The sequence below is a fragment of the Phoca vitulina genome, unplaced genomic scaffold (genome assembly GCF_004348235.1).
Source record: "Phoca vitulina isolate PV1807 unplaced genomic scaffold, GSC_HSeal_1.0 scaffold11, whole genome shotgun sequence".
Taxonomy (NCBI): domain Eukaryota; kingdom Metazoa; phylum Chordata; class Mammalia; order Carnivora; family Phocidae; genus Phoca; species Phoca vitulina.
Window position 1 is genome coordinate 37,406,522 of NW_022589714.1, and position 12,849 is coordinate 37,419,370.

Genomic DNA, 12,849 nt, shown 5'->3' on the forward strand with positions numbered 1-12,849 from the left:
CAGGCTGCAGCTGGTGGTCAGAGGTGGCCCCCTGTTCTTACCTCTCTGCAAGTTTCACGTGCCAGAGAGAAAACACACGTGAGGAGCTGAGGGTACAGGACCCTGGACCCACAGAGCTGCTCCTGTCCTTTCAAAGAGCACCTTTGACATCCGTTCTGCTCTACGTGAGTTCTGAGCCCCAAAGAGTCTGTGTGGTGCTTGCGGATACCCCTGTTGCACAAAGCATGCCAGCAAAGCAGGGTTGAGCCGTGCTTGCAAGAGCTGGTTGGAGGCTGAGCTACAGTCTTGGCTCCCGGGTCCTCATTCAGCCTCCATGCCCTGGTAAGAGTATATTATTTTCTTAGCTCAAATTGCCGTTTCCAAGTCATTATTTCTCTACGACGAGAAAACAATATTGGTTCTTATGTAATATCAACCTCAATGAATCTGGAAGTGATCATGGAATGGGTGGATTTTTTTTTCCTCCTTAAAAAGGAGAAAAATAAATTTGAGATTGTTTGCATATGGCTGAGAATATTTATGAACTATTCCCCTTGTTTCCTCGTCACATATTTTACCCAGCGCATTTGCGGGTGGTAGCGAATAAATCTTTACGGGAAGGGCGGGTGGAGAGGGGCAGACAGCAGTTAAAGGATGGGGGACCCGTCAAGTGCCTGGGCCTCTATTGGTCTCGGGTCTCAGGGTCCCCTGGCCTCAGGCTTGCTGTGGTCTGAGGGTTACCCTATCCTGCTACTCAGAGGAGGGTTTCAAATGGGAACACTGACGGGATTAACATCTCCTTGTCACTCTGGTTTCTTTTATAATCCCCCTCACTCTTATCTGAGCAGAAAGTTCACCAGTGGTTTTCTGACCTGGGTGCCGTGGGCCAAAAGAGATAATTGAATTCTGTGGATGCCAGATCGAGCCAGGGTCAGAGGAATAAGTTGGCAGGTAGGAGGGAAAAGAACTGGCAGAAGCTGTATCAGTGCTGGTATCTGTTAGTCGAGAAGAATGGCTGTGTGTCAGCACAGACGTGTTGTGTCTGCTTCCCCCCGGCCATGTCTCTCACACAGCGGATCACCAAGAAGGATCCTGACGGAGCGTCCGGGACAGGGCTGTGGCTGTACATGATTACATCAGGATGGGATGCAAAGCTCTGGGCTGTTGATTGTCATCTCTGGGGCCTGGGCCTCGGAACTGGAGCTTCTGAGAATCTCTCTTTCTCTGCCGCACCTTGGAGTTTTTAGGAATATAACTGATGGAGAGTATGGGGTCAGGGACAGAGAGCAGATAGCTGTCACATTTGGTCCTGCACTAGCAAGAGCAAATCATAGAGATGTCCTAGCACGGGGCAGGCATTGTATGAGGCACTTTTCCCTGCATAATCCGAGTCAGGCCTTAGGAAGATTGGGGATCTTCATCTCACAGTTGAGATGAGAAAACTGAAACTCAGCGACATCGAGGAGCTTGCCCAAGGTCACACTTGGTCGTGAGTTCCAGGATCAGAGACATTCCCAAGATTTGTGGGGTCTGAAGCCAATAGAATAAATACAAATAAGGAATTTTAAAAAAAATCAAGTTCAAGGCTTTGGAAGGGGCCCATGGGATGAAGGGAACCGAAGCTCAAACTTGAGCAGCGTCATAATAAATCCACCCTGGGCAGGGTTGAAATTTAAACACAGGCTTAGCTCCAGGCCACGCAGTCCCTCCCCTGCTGCCTCGCCTCCTCTTCTCTCTACCATGATTACCACCAACTGCGCCCTTCACATTCCTGATCAAAAATACACAGACTCGAGCAATGACATTGACCAGCGGAGGACATCCTCAGCACACGCCCCCTCGGGATGTCACATAGATGTCGCAGCTATGGCATAAGGTGACAGCCATGCCCACTGCCACACTTAATCCTTCCACCTCAAGAGCTCATGGAGACATAGTTGAGATGTATCCAGAATTGTCCTCCCAAGGAACTCCAGTTGCTCTTCTAGGCCTCTTTTACCAAATGCCATGATCGTTCCCACACTGGGGGACTTGGGCACAGACTCATGCAATGGCCTGCTCGGGTCTCCAGCGGGCATTTTGGAATTACAGTCTGCAACATTTCATTTCCTTTCATCCATCTCTGTCGCTTGGATTGATACCCGTTGGGCCGATTTCAGCAGACACTCTATTTGATTTTTCCTTTCTCCATTAGAATCAAGATTTTGTCATAATCGCCATAACTGAAAGGGGTGGAGGGCTTTAAGGAAGCAAACAAACCCAATATAGATCACAAGTGCTTCGGCGGGGGTGGGGGTGGGGCCCATAATGACTATTGTTCGGTCCCCACCCTCTGCTATTGTCCTTGAATAGGCTTGCAATCCCATCCTAGTCTAGACAATTACTAAGGGGAATACAAGCATTTTTTCCCAGCCCTGCTCACTCTATTCTCCCAAACTGGAAACACAAAGCAGATGATGAAGTACAAGTTCAGATGCCACACCAGGGAGAAGGAAGTATTGAGAAACTACGTCCAACCTCCAGCCTGTTTTCAAACATTCCAGTAAGTGTTCAATTGATTTATCTTGGGCTGGTGGTGTTTCATTGTCTCAAACAAAGGCCTTCTATGAAAAGACAAACTTGGGTTATGGAGGAGTGGCTAACAGAAGGCACATTTGGGAAAAAGTAAGTAAGAGTCCCGGTCCTCTGGGCTCTTCCCCCAGGGGCAGCATCCCTCTTTCATCTGCCAGAATTAACATCAGGACTGATTCCTATTACCTCGGCATCACACTCTACACTGGAGTCTGGGAAAAAACAGCCTTGGGGATGGGGTGATGACATAGGTGCAGTGGCTGGGGGCCCAGTCAGCCATCTCCTCCACCCCTGTCCTCGGAGCTCGGGTGGCCAGTGTTCTGTGCCTGGAATTGACTGTGAGACTCTCGGATGGATTGGTTCCGAGTGACAGTGGCTTCTAGCTGTTGCTCTTTTGAATATTTTGTTCTACTCTTGTGTCTAAATGAATTACTGGATAGGAAATTATTGGGGCAAGACTGAAAGTCTTCTGCCACATTGTCGTCCTTTGGATGTTCATTCTCTGAGGTGTGTCCTTGACAGGTTTCCATGCAGCTGTGTCTGGTGGAGCCCTCTGCCTAGTGCGCCGGCCCTTCCATTCTGGACATCTCTGATTTTTAGAACAACCTTCTCTAGATTAAACTGAAGTATTGCCCTTCTGGTATCCATTGGTCCTGTAGGGGCAACACCAAGCAGGGTGGCTTACTTTCCTATGTCGTGTCTTCCTGGAAGCCTTGTCCCCCCCACCCCCCTTCTCAGGTTGGCTCAGTTGGTGCCTCCTTAGTTAATGCTTCCACAAAGTCTGACGCGTATCTCTGTCCTAGACTTTCTAAGCAGTTGTTTACTTAGTGGATAGCCCTTTCTTTCTACAAAATTCTTATGCGGGTTAATTGTGGAATATTGGAAAAATATAGAGAAGCAAAACAGAAAATGAAAGTTGACTATTATTACTGTTATCTACTGGAGATGAGCACTTTAAAAACTTTGATATATATCCTAATGGTTGCATTTGTATATTTATGTTTTTTTTTTAAAGGATTAACCAGGGTTTATTGTTTGGTTAAGGTTTGCTTTTTCAGACCACTTAACACTCTCCTGCTGCGTTGTATTAATGGCTTGCAGGTATTCTGTAGTGTGTGGGAGCTGAGGGTGTGATGGGAGGGGCACAGAATTCAGGATAGGCTCCTTTACTCTGAAGACCCCTGGTTGTTTCCAGTGGCAGGAAGGTTGACTGAAGATTCTTCTGCTGTTTCATGCCAGCCCTTGAGAGAGGCCTGACCAGGGCACTGAAGAAACTGGATGACTACCTGAACAACCCTCTCCCAGAGGAGATCGATGCCAACACTTGCGGGGATGAAGACAAGAGGTCCCGGCGCAAATTCTTAGATGGGGACGAGCTGACCCTGGCCGACTGCAATCTGTTGCCCAAACTCCATGTGGTCAAGGTAAGACAGCTCTACCTGCAGGTCGCTTGCCTTATCCAACTCCATCATAGGCCCGCGTCACCTGCATGGATGAGTCAAGGACAGGGCCACCTGCTGGTCCAGAGCCTGGGCTCTGAAGTCACAGGAATATGAACCCAAAATCAGCCTCCACTGCTTGCTGGCTGTATAGACTCTCAGCTTCAGTAAAACAGGCATATATTACTTACTTCTTATTCTTATTTTTACTTCTTGGCTGGGAGAGTAAATATGGAGCAACAGTGCCTGGCATATTATAAAGGCTCAATACATAGTAGCTGCTATTGTTATAATATGTGTGGTTATACATACATATATATGTATATGCATACATTTATACGTATATATATAAAGAGAGAGAGAGCTTCTTCCTTGCCTCTGCCTCCCAGGTTTTCACTGGCCACACCCCCACATCTCTATGAAGCTGCTTCATATGCAGGCCTTCTCCTTCGCTCCAGTAACTCCCTAGGGCAGGTGTGTATCCTCTTCCTCATCTATCAGCTCAAGGGCTGGAGGCTGTAAGAAGTGACAGCATTTTCTTGCCACGGTTGTCCTACACTGATCAAATGCAGTGTAATCCTGTCCTATAAGAATTCCAGGATCCGAGAGTTGGAAAGAAGGGAATTCCAAGGTCATCCCAAACTGTCTCCCACCGCCCCCCGCACTGGACCACTTTCCGCGTGTCTGTGACAGGCTTCCATGCAGCTGTCGCCGCACACTTCTGATGATGAAGAGCTCCCTGCCTAACGAGTCAGCCCTATCATTTTGGATGACTCTGATCATTAAAACATCTTTCCTTTTTTTTTTTTTTTAAAAAAAAAAGGGGGTGGGCAGAGGGAGAGAGAGAATCTCAAGCAGGCTCCACGCCCAGCACACAGCCTGATGTGGGGCTCCATCTTACATCTTACAACCTGGAGGTCATGACCTGAGTCGAAATCAAGAGTCGGACGCTTAACCGACTGAGCCACACAGACACCCCTAAAAACACCCTATGTTGAGCACAAACAGCCTCCCCGCTCCCCTTTGTTCTCTGGAGCAGCATGGATCAGGGCTGCTCTGTTTCACCTTCTTTGAAGACGATAGTTGTGTGCCCCGATGTTTGTTCTCTAAACTAATGCTTCTTCTCACATCCTTTCCCGGCCTTCAACAGCCGAGCGAAACACACAGTGGGACCATACCGCTAGACTGTTCTCTACTTTTATACACATTTATATCATATGTCTCAGTCAGACAATAGGCTCTATCGGGAGAGTGGCTTCTCCAAGCACGATGGTGGGTACATGGTGGCCCTTTCATAAATACTCATTGATTGACCATTTGATCACCTCGCTTGTGTCTTTATCATACCATTTTCCTTCTGCCCTTCACTAAGAAGAATCAGATTCAATCATTTATCAGCTGGATAGCTGCCTATCGTTTTCCAGCTGAAGTCCTGAGCTAGAGATGTGGGCTTCCTTCCAGTCAGAGCACAACCAGCTTGAACTGAAATCTGAGCTGTGCAAGCACTAGTGTTCCCATCGGACTTGGTCCAAGCTGGGGACTGGGCTGGAATCACGTGTGCCATTCCTGATGGGCCGGGAAAATGCAATCTATTAATATGAAGACGCTTTGGGTTCGGGGCCAAGCCAATGGTTACTTGTAAGTCCAGCCAAGCTCCATGTCTTTTAAGTTCTTAATGACCGCATGCCCCACCACACCCACGGAAACATCTTTTATTCTCTTTTCCTGAGGAACAAGTGGCACCATTAGGGATGGTATGATTCTAGTTCAGTCCCAGTGTGTCAGCGTGATGTAATGGAAAGACCCCCCATTCAGAAAGTCACGAGACCCACATCCTAGTCCTACTAACAGCATGAGCTGGGGAAAGTCACTGAATCTTTCTGGAATTCATTTTTCTCATGCCTAAATGAAGAGATTATGAAGTATATTCCTTCTTGCCTCTTTCTTCTCTCTTCCTTTACTCCTTCCTTCTTCTGTCATACTCAAACATGTATTGACTACCTGCTCAAGAATTTCCTGTCGAATAAGGTAAACAAATGGATCCCCCAAGGCCCTGTGCTTCATCTTCTGACTCCTCCCGCTCCTCGCAGCCCTAAAGGGTGATGCTCCGCCCGTGTCCTTGGATGGAGTTCAGTGAGCTGTTCACTTGGAGAAGCTGGGGATCAGAGGGAGGACGGCCTTCGAGGGGACAAAGGCTGGGCCTTGCCTTCTGTCTCCTTGGATTTCTGCTGATCCAGCTTATCAGATCCCAGAGACCTGGCAAAGCCCCGTCCTGCAGAAAGAGTGAAGGGGGAGCCAAGTCAGGCCTCCAGTTTGGCTCCTGATGCCAAAACCTAATCTGGGCTGTGGGAGCTAACTGTTTTCATATGAAAGAGCAAATTCAGACCATGAGCATGGAAGTTCCTGTGAACGTCAGAGCTCCGTGTGCACATCCTCGCCCGCGCTCTCTCGCGCTCTCTCCCTCTCTTACCTGGCTCTCGTTCAGGTTCATCTTCATTCTCCCTGAGAGCCTGGTTTAAACTCTTGCTGTCTGGCTCCCTTCTAGTCCTCATCCTCAAGGCAAGCCAACATGTGAGGAAAGAACCAGCGATGTGGCCAAGGCTCCGAGCGTGCAGATCCGGGCAGGGAGGGGCATGGTGGGCCTTCTAGAGCAGCCCCTGGGACCCCTGCCTAGCACAGTGACCTGCTTCAGCCCCTGAAGCAAACAGCAAAGGAGACATAAGCTCAAGTATATATCCATAAGCCGCCCTTCTGCTGTCTTAAATCTCATAGCGCATCCTTTAGAAATGAAAACAAATCCCAGCATGGAGAGACTTGAGGCCACTCCATCTGTCAGTTTGTGACCCGTCCCTCCTGCCTGGTCTTGCTCCTTAGCCAGGACAGCTGCTTCTCAAAGGCTCCTGGGAAAACCCAGGGGACCCTCACCCTGCAGTGAACAGGGGGAGGTCAAGGAGAACTGGCAATGGGTGTTGGCCCCAGCATTTGCTTGTTGCGAGTGCTCTGCCAGGGGACTCAGATGCCATCCCCTTTGCTTCTTAGTTGCACCTAAGCTGGACAGAGCATTGTGGGGATGTGGCTTCCTTGGTGACTACCCCAAACCAGTTCTCTTAACCAACAGAATTTAATAGAAAGAAGCAGTAAGTACTAAAGTACCAGGAAGGCAAAGTGTACCACGAGGTTCTACCTTAATAGGGCGGCCACGACCCCCTAGGGCAGGGGAGGCCAACGGAAGAGGTCAGAAGGATCTAAAACTTGGCAACTTAGATGAGGGGCCCCTGCAGAGCCCAACCTTGGACCTCCAAGGTGGGGCATGCTGAGCTGCCGCTGGGGGCTGAGTTCAGGGCATGGCCCAGGGGGCTGGCTCCCAACCCCTGCAGGGGGTCACTGCTGTGTGCTGGCCTCTCTCAGCCAGGGTGAAGACCTAGTTCCACCAGTGGTGGCAAAACAAGAAAACTGGACTCAGCTGCTGCTGCTGGAGCAAAGGAGAGTCTGACGGGCAGGGGATATGGATGTCCGCCGCAGAAAGGGGCGGCCCCTCTCCCTCCTCCAGCCTTGCAGACCCTCTCTAGCGCCCCCTCTTGGAAGAGCCTAACAGGGAGTCCCTGGCAGAACAGATGTGATTTGCAGAGTCCCCACCCATGCGTCCTAGCGTCCCCAGCGTCCCAAAGAAACAAACACCAGGGTGGTTTGGAGATAAGCAGCAATAGCAGGATAACTGGCACACAAGGGATTCTGAGTACAGCCCTACCTTTCTCGTTTGCAGACAGCTGGGTGGCCACGTGGAGAGAAGGGAAGGACTGTCATGGGAATACCGGGCCCAGCAGAAGGAATAGAGTCAATGATACTGTAATAGCGTCCTATGGTGACGGATGGGAGCTTCCCTGCTGGTGCACACAGCAGAGCATATAGACTTGTCCAATCACTGTGTTGTGCACCTGAAACTAATGCGACACTGTGTGTCAACTATACCCGAATAAAAAAAGAAAAGCAAGGACTATAATATAAACATTAGTGATTACTCAAAAGATACTGGTTGAATTAATTTCCTGTGTCACATGGTGTAACCTATTTACGCTCTTGTGGCTTCAGTCTGCTCATTGCTAAGGATCTGCAGTCTCTAAAATTAAGTGAGTTTCTTCCATTTGACTCTAGATGCACTTTGATTTGGGATACCTGAAGATAGTAAAGATGCAATACAGCTGTTTATTGAATCCTTACTTATTTAACTTCTCTTTGCCTTACTTCCCTCATCTGTAAAATGGGAATATAATGCACTCTTCCTTATAGAGTTACTTAGAGGTTTAAGAGGCTTGCACAGTGCTTAAAACAGCCTGGAGCAGAGCACATAGTAAATAAACGCTTGTTAGTGTCACTACGCTTATAAACAGTGTTACTGAGGGGCACCTGGGTGGCTCAGTCGGTTAAACATCTGCCTTCGGCTCAGGTCATGATCCCAGGGTCCTGGAATTGAGCCCCCCATTGTCTTTGGGGCTCCCTGCTCAGCAGGAAGCCTGCTCTTCCCTCCCTCTGTTACCCACCCCCGCTTGTACTTTCTCTCTCTCTCTCTCAAATAAATAAAATCTTAAAAAAATAAAAAAAAATCCTAGTGTTATTATCAGGCAGTATAAGAATGAAGCTGGGGTTCCTGTCCTTCTGCTTACACTGCTCACAAGCTAGGGAAGAGAGAGAGGATACTAAAACAGTAACTGCAATTCAGAATAGAATAGAGCTTACTATTGTAACACAATGTCCAAACTGATGCAGGAGGACGGAGGAGGAAAATGCATGCTCCTTGGGAATGCGGTCAAACCCATGAGGCTGAGCTTTTCATGTAATAGGTCATCATTGCGTTCACTCAGCGTAGCTTTCCAGGGAACCCTGAACATCACTGGCACCAAAATGAAAATGAAAGCCCAGAGTAGCTGAACTCAGGGGTTCTCTGAGTGGGAGGATCCCAGGGCCAGCAGTCTGAAGACCTCTCTAAAAAGAAAGCAAGGAAAAGAGGCAGAAGTCAGTGGCTTAGGAGAAAGGCTACTCTTTGCTATTCCCACCCCGACCCCAGAGGGCTAGAAGCAAGACCAGCTAATGCGCAGACCCCAGCGTACAGTGACAATAAGTGGCCCCTGTTAAAAAGTACTCAGAATTTCCAGATGGTGACAGCAGAGCATTGAACCAAAAGCAAGCCCTTCTGAGTTTGAGGCCCCATGTAACTACACAGGTCACCCTCTCTGCATGCAAATGGGCAGAAGATGGGTCTCAGTGAATTATAATAGGAGATAATGTTTCTTGAGCACTCGGTATGAGCCAGCCACCCCTCTAAGCATTTTATGTGTATTAACTAATCTGTTACTCCAAGGTAAGTCCTATTTACCTTCATTTTAGAGATAAATTGGGGTTCAGGGAGGCTAAGTAACTAGTCCAAGGTCACACAGCTATTAGGTAGTGGAGTAAAATTGCAGATCCAGTCAGTGGGGATCCAGAGCCCATGTTCTTAACCACTATGCTACTGTTTCAACGCAAACAGCACCTCCCCAGAACGCCCATCCGCAGCCCCCACATGTGGCAAACTAGAAGAGAATAGAAATTACGATTTGTTCACTCCCACATCATACATTGAACCTGCATGTACAGTCCAACATCTAACTTACTTTTTATGCTTTTTGTTCTCCCCATAAATAAGGGTGTTTATGTAAAAAAAAAGTGGATGACGGGAAAAATTTATAATTCTATCAGTCAGACATAACCATTAGTAACATATTGGTATATGTACTTCTAGTCACCTCACATATTTCTCCAAATTGCATTATACTGCACTTTAAAAAATTCTTTATTTATTAATTTTTTTGCACGGCACTTGAAACTTAGCAATCTTTTTTTTTAAAGATTTTACTTATTGATTTGAGATAGAGAGAAAGAGCACGAGAGAGAGCATGAGCCGGGGGCAGAGGGAGAAACAGACTCTCCACTGAGTGGGGAGCCCGATGCGGGGCTCAATCCCAGGACCCTGGGATCATGACCTGAGCCGAAGGCAGACACTTGAACCAACTGAGCCACCCAGGCACCCACTTAATGATCTAAAAGAGTTTTCCAGATGCCTGGAACTTCTTCTGCAGCATCATTTCTAAAGGCTCTCCAGGATGGCATTGTATTTACCTATGATAATGCATTTATCCACGTACCTATTGCAGGACATTTCTTTCCTCTGCCATTTTTTCACTATTGCATTTTTTACTATTCGTCCCGTGATCACAGATAGGTAGCTCAAACTTTGTGATCATTTCCTAAGGAGAATTCCCCGAAGCAGAATGCCTAGGTCAAAGGGCAAATTATATTGACTTACAAAATAAATAAGATTAGAGAAGATGGAAAGAAGGCAGCACCCCCACCTTGCATGACAAACATTCTTGCTGCGGGCGGGCTCGCGGTGAGTGATGCGCGCGTGCACCCGGGTTCCCCCCCCCACCACCACACGCACACCGGGTCCGGCACTAACTCCGTCCCACTGGTTTGTCTCGTGCATTCACGCCCTTTTCTGTCCTGCCGTCTGTGTTGTAGATTGTGGCCAAGAAGTACCGCAACTACGATTTCCCGGCTGAGATGACGGGCCTGTGGCGGTACCTGAAGAACGCCTACGCGCGGGATGAGTTCACCAACACGTGTGCGGCAGACCAGGAGATCGAGTCGGCCTACGCCGATGTGGCCAAGCGCCTCAGCCGGTCCTGAGCTCGGCCGCCTTGCCCCCCCCCCACCCCCCGGCAGCAGAAGGACTTGGCTTCTCCCAAAAGAACTCGGGCCTCGCAGACTCCCCTTCCGCACCGCGTCGGGAAACAGCGTTTGGTTGCCCTCCACATCTCGCTGGCCTCGTGGGACCCCAGCCTGCTGCCTCTTAGGAAGGTCCCAGCCGACCCCATCTGATCACGCGGGCATCTGCAAGCAGAAATGGTAGAAACACTCAAGCGCTCAGCCTTTGGGCCTGGTCCGGGTTTCGGTGCGTTTGGGGCCAGTGCTGGAGAGCCCACCTAGGGGACTGTCCCTGGCCCCGCCGCCAATATCAGAATCGCTGCTCGGCTGTATTAGGAACATGCAACACCGTGTCCCCTCCCCCTCTCCTCTTTGTTGGTAACTCCGCGGCCGAGGACAGATGCCATCGTAGTTCTTGCTAGAAAGAGAGCCACCGCGTTGTGGGGAGACAGAGTGAATGGAGAGCCGCCAGGCTGTGGATTGGGCCACTGGCACATACACCTTCAGTCCCTGTCTGCTTTCTGACGCTCCGGTCACACGGGGCACTGAAGACCAGACGGGGGCACCACTTCAGACAGTCTCTGTCGGCTGCAGTGCTGAGAAGGTCGCCATGCTTTTGTGTATCTGGCTGACAGGAGCCTCTGGTTCTCGGCTGTCCAGGCCTTTTGAGGAAGGGACACTGGCATGCAGTCGCAGACCGAGGTGACTGCAAAGGGGAGGGGGAGCAGTGTCGATGCCAAAAGGCCCACGGGGTCTACCAGCCATGGGGTTTGCTTGCTTAGGGGTAGTTTTGTTGGAGATGCCATGCCTGGGTTTGACTGATCCACGAGTCAATTTTGGTCTGTGAGAAAGCAGATTGTGGGGGTGGGGGTGAAGATAGAGAAGTTCTTTATGAGGCTTGATGTTCCCTGGGAATCCTTCACACAGGTCTTCTCTCTCATGATCTAAGTCTTGAACTGCTGATGTCATGTCACTACCAACCAAGAATTGGCCAAAACTGACTTCCCAGTCTCTTCAAGTGGTTCCTGAATGTGGGTCTGCCAGCCGGGTGTGACTCCTGGCTGAGTTGGCTGCAATCTCTGACGGGTGAGAGATGGCATGATCATGGAACACCTTAGGAAGAAAGTCCATGGGCCTTTCTGACTGGGAAACCATGTGGTTTGAACTTGAGGAAAAGTAGATGCCCCATCTGGGTTAATTTTCCTGCCATCTGACTCACCTGCCAGATGAAAAAGGAACGTGTTTTAGCCAGTATTTCACTCCTCAGTCGTTCTCCTTGAGTTTCACCTCCTTCAAAGCTCACCCGGCTCAAGCCTGGGGACCTGTGCAGAGGAAACTAAGAAAAATGAGCTAATCATCAGCTCTCTGTCCTAGTGATGCGCTGTGAGACCGCCATAGACGGTCACCTTCAGCAGTCCTCCCATCCGGGCTGCCTGTGGGTAGAGTGAGGTCCCGAGTGCCAGAAAGCCCCTGAACCTGGCTCGTTGCTCAGGAAGCTCAGGGCAGCACGGTCCTTTCCATAGAAACATCCGCATATCCTCACCCCGGCCACCCCCAGACCGGCCTGCCTCCTGGGATCTCTGAAGAAATCACGTGGCCTTCTGATCTGAGCAGAAGGGAGGAAACAGGAGCCCCTTGAGCCCACTGAGGAAGAGGAAATTTCTCAGTAGGACGTTTTATTAGCCTGAGAGCTTTGCAAGGGCAAGGAGGCATTGATTCATTCCCACCCCTAAAGGAACCTTCCCAGGGACTCCCTGGGAACTTAGTCCCGAGACATGTTTAGAACGGAGCATGGAGAGGGAACAGTTCTTGTGACTATAGGGGTAAGCCCTGAACTGGCCTCTTGGGAGATGAAGTCTTGAATGATCCCAGAAGACTTAGAATTAGTGTAAATCCTGTTGTCCTCAGAAACCCTTCCCTGAGTTTAGCAACACAGGCACGATGACCTAAGAAGCAGTTTACTTTCCAGAGACCCACAGTGGTGCTGTTCTAGAAGCAAGTCGATGTAGCAAAGGGAGCGGGACAAAGAAAACAGGCCCCCAGGTGGCACAGCTCCTGGCTAGGGGTTGTCTGATCCTAATGACTGATTTGAGAGTCAGAATTCAGCCATTGGCGAGTC

At 49.4% G+C, this 12,849-nt stretch overlaps 1 protein-coding gene across 2 annotated transcripts in view; it reads left to right on the top strand.

The window, feature by feature from the left end:
• Positions 1-12,021, top strand: part of CLIC5 (chloride intracellular channel 5) — a 154,177-nt gene extending 142,156 nt beyond the window's left edge. For both annotated transcript variants that reach the window (XM_032410162.1, XM_032410163.1), the window contains exons 5-6: positions 3,790-3,974; positions 10,545-12,021. In XM_032410162.1, the coding sequence (XP_032266053.1) occupies positions 3,790-3,974; positions 10,545-10,712 (353 nt within the window). In that variant the 3' untranslated portion in view covers positions 10,713-12,021. The remainder of the gene's footprint in view (positions 1-3,789; positions 3,975-10,544) is intronic.
• The last annotated feature ends 828 nt before the right edge of the window (positions 12,022-12,849 follow it).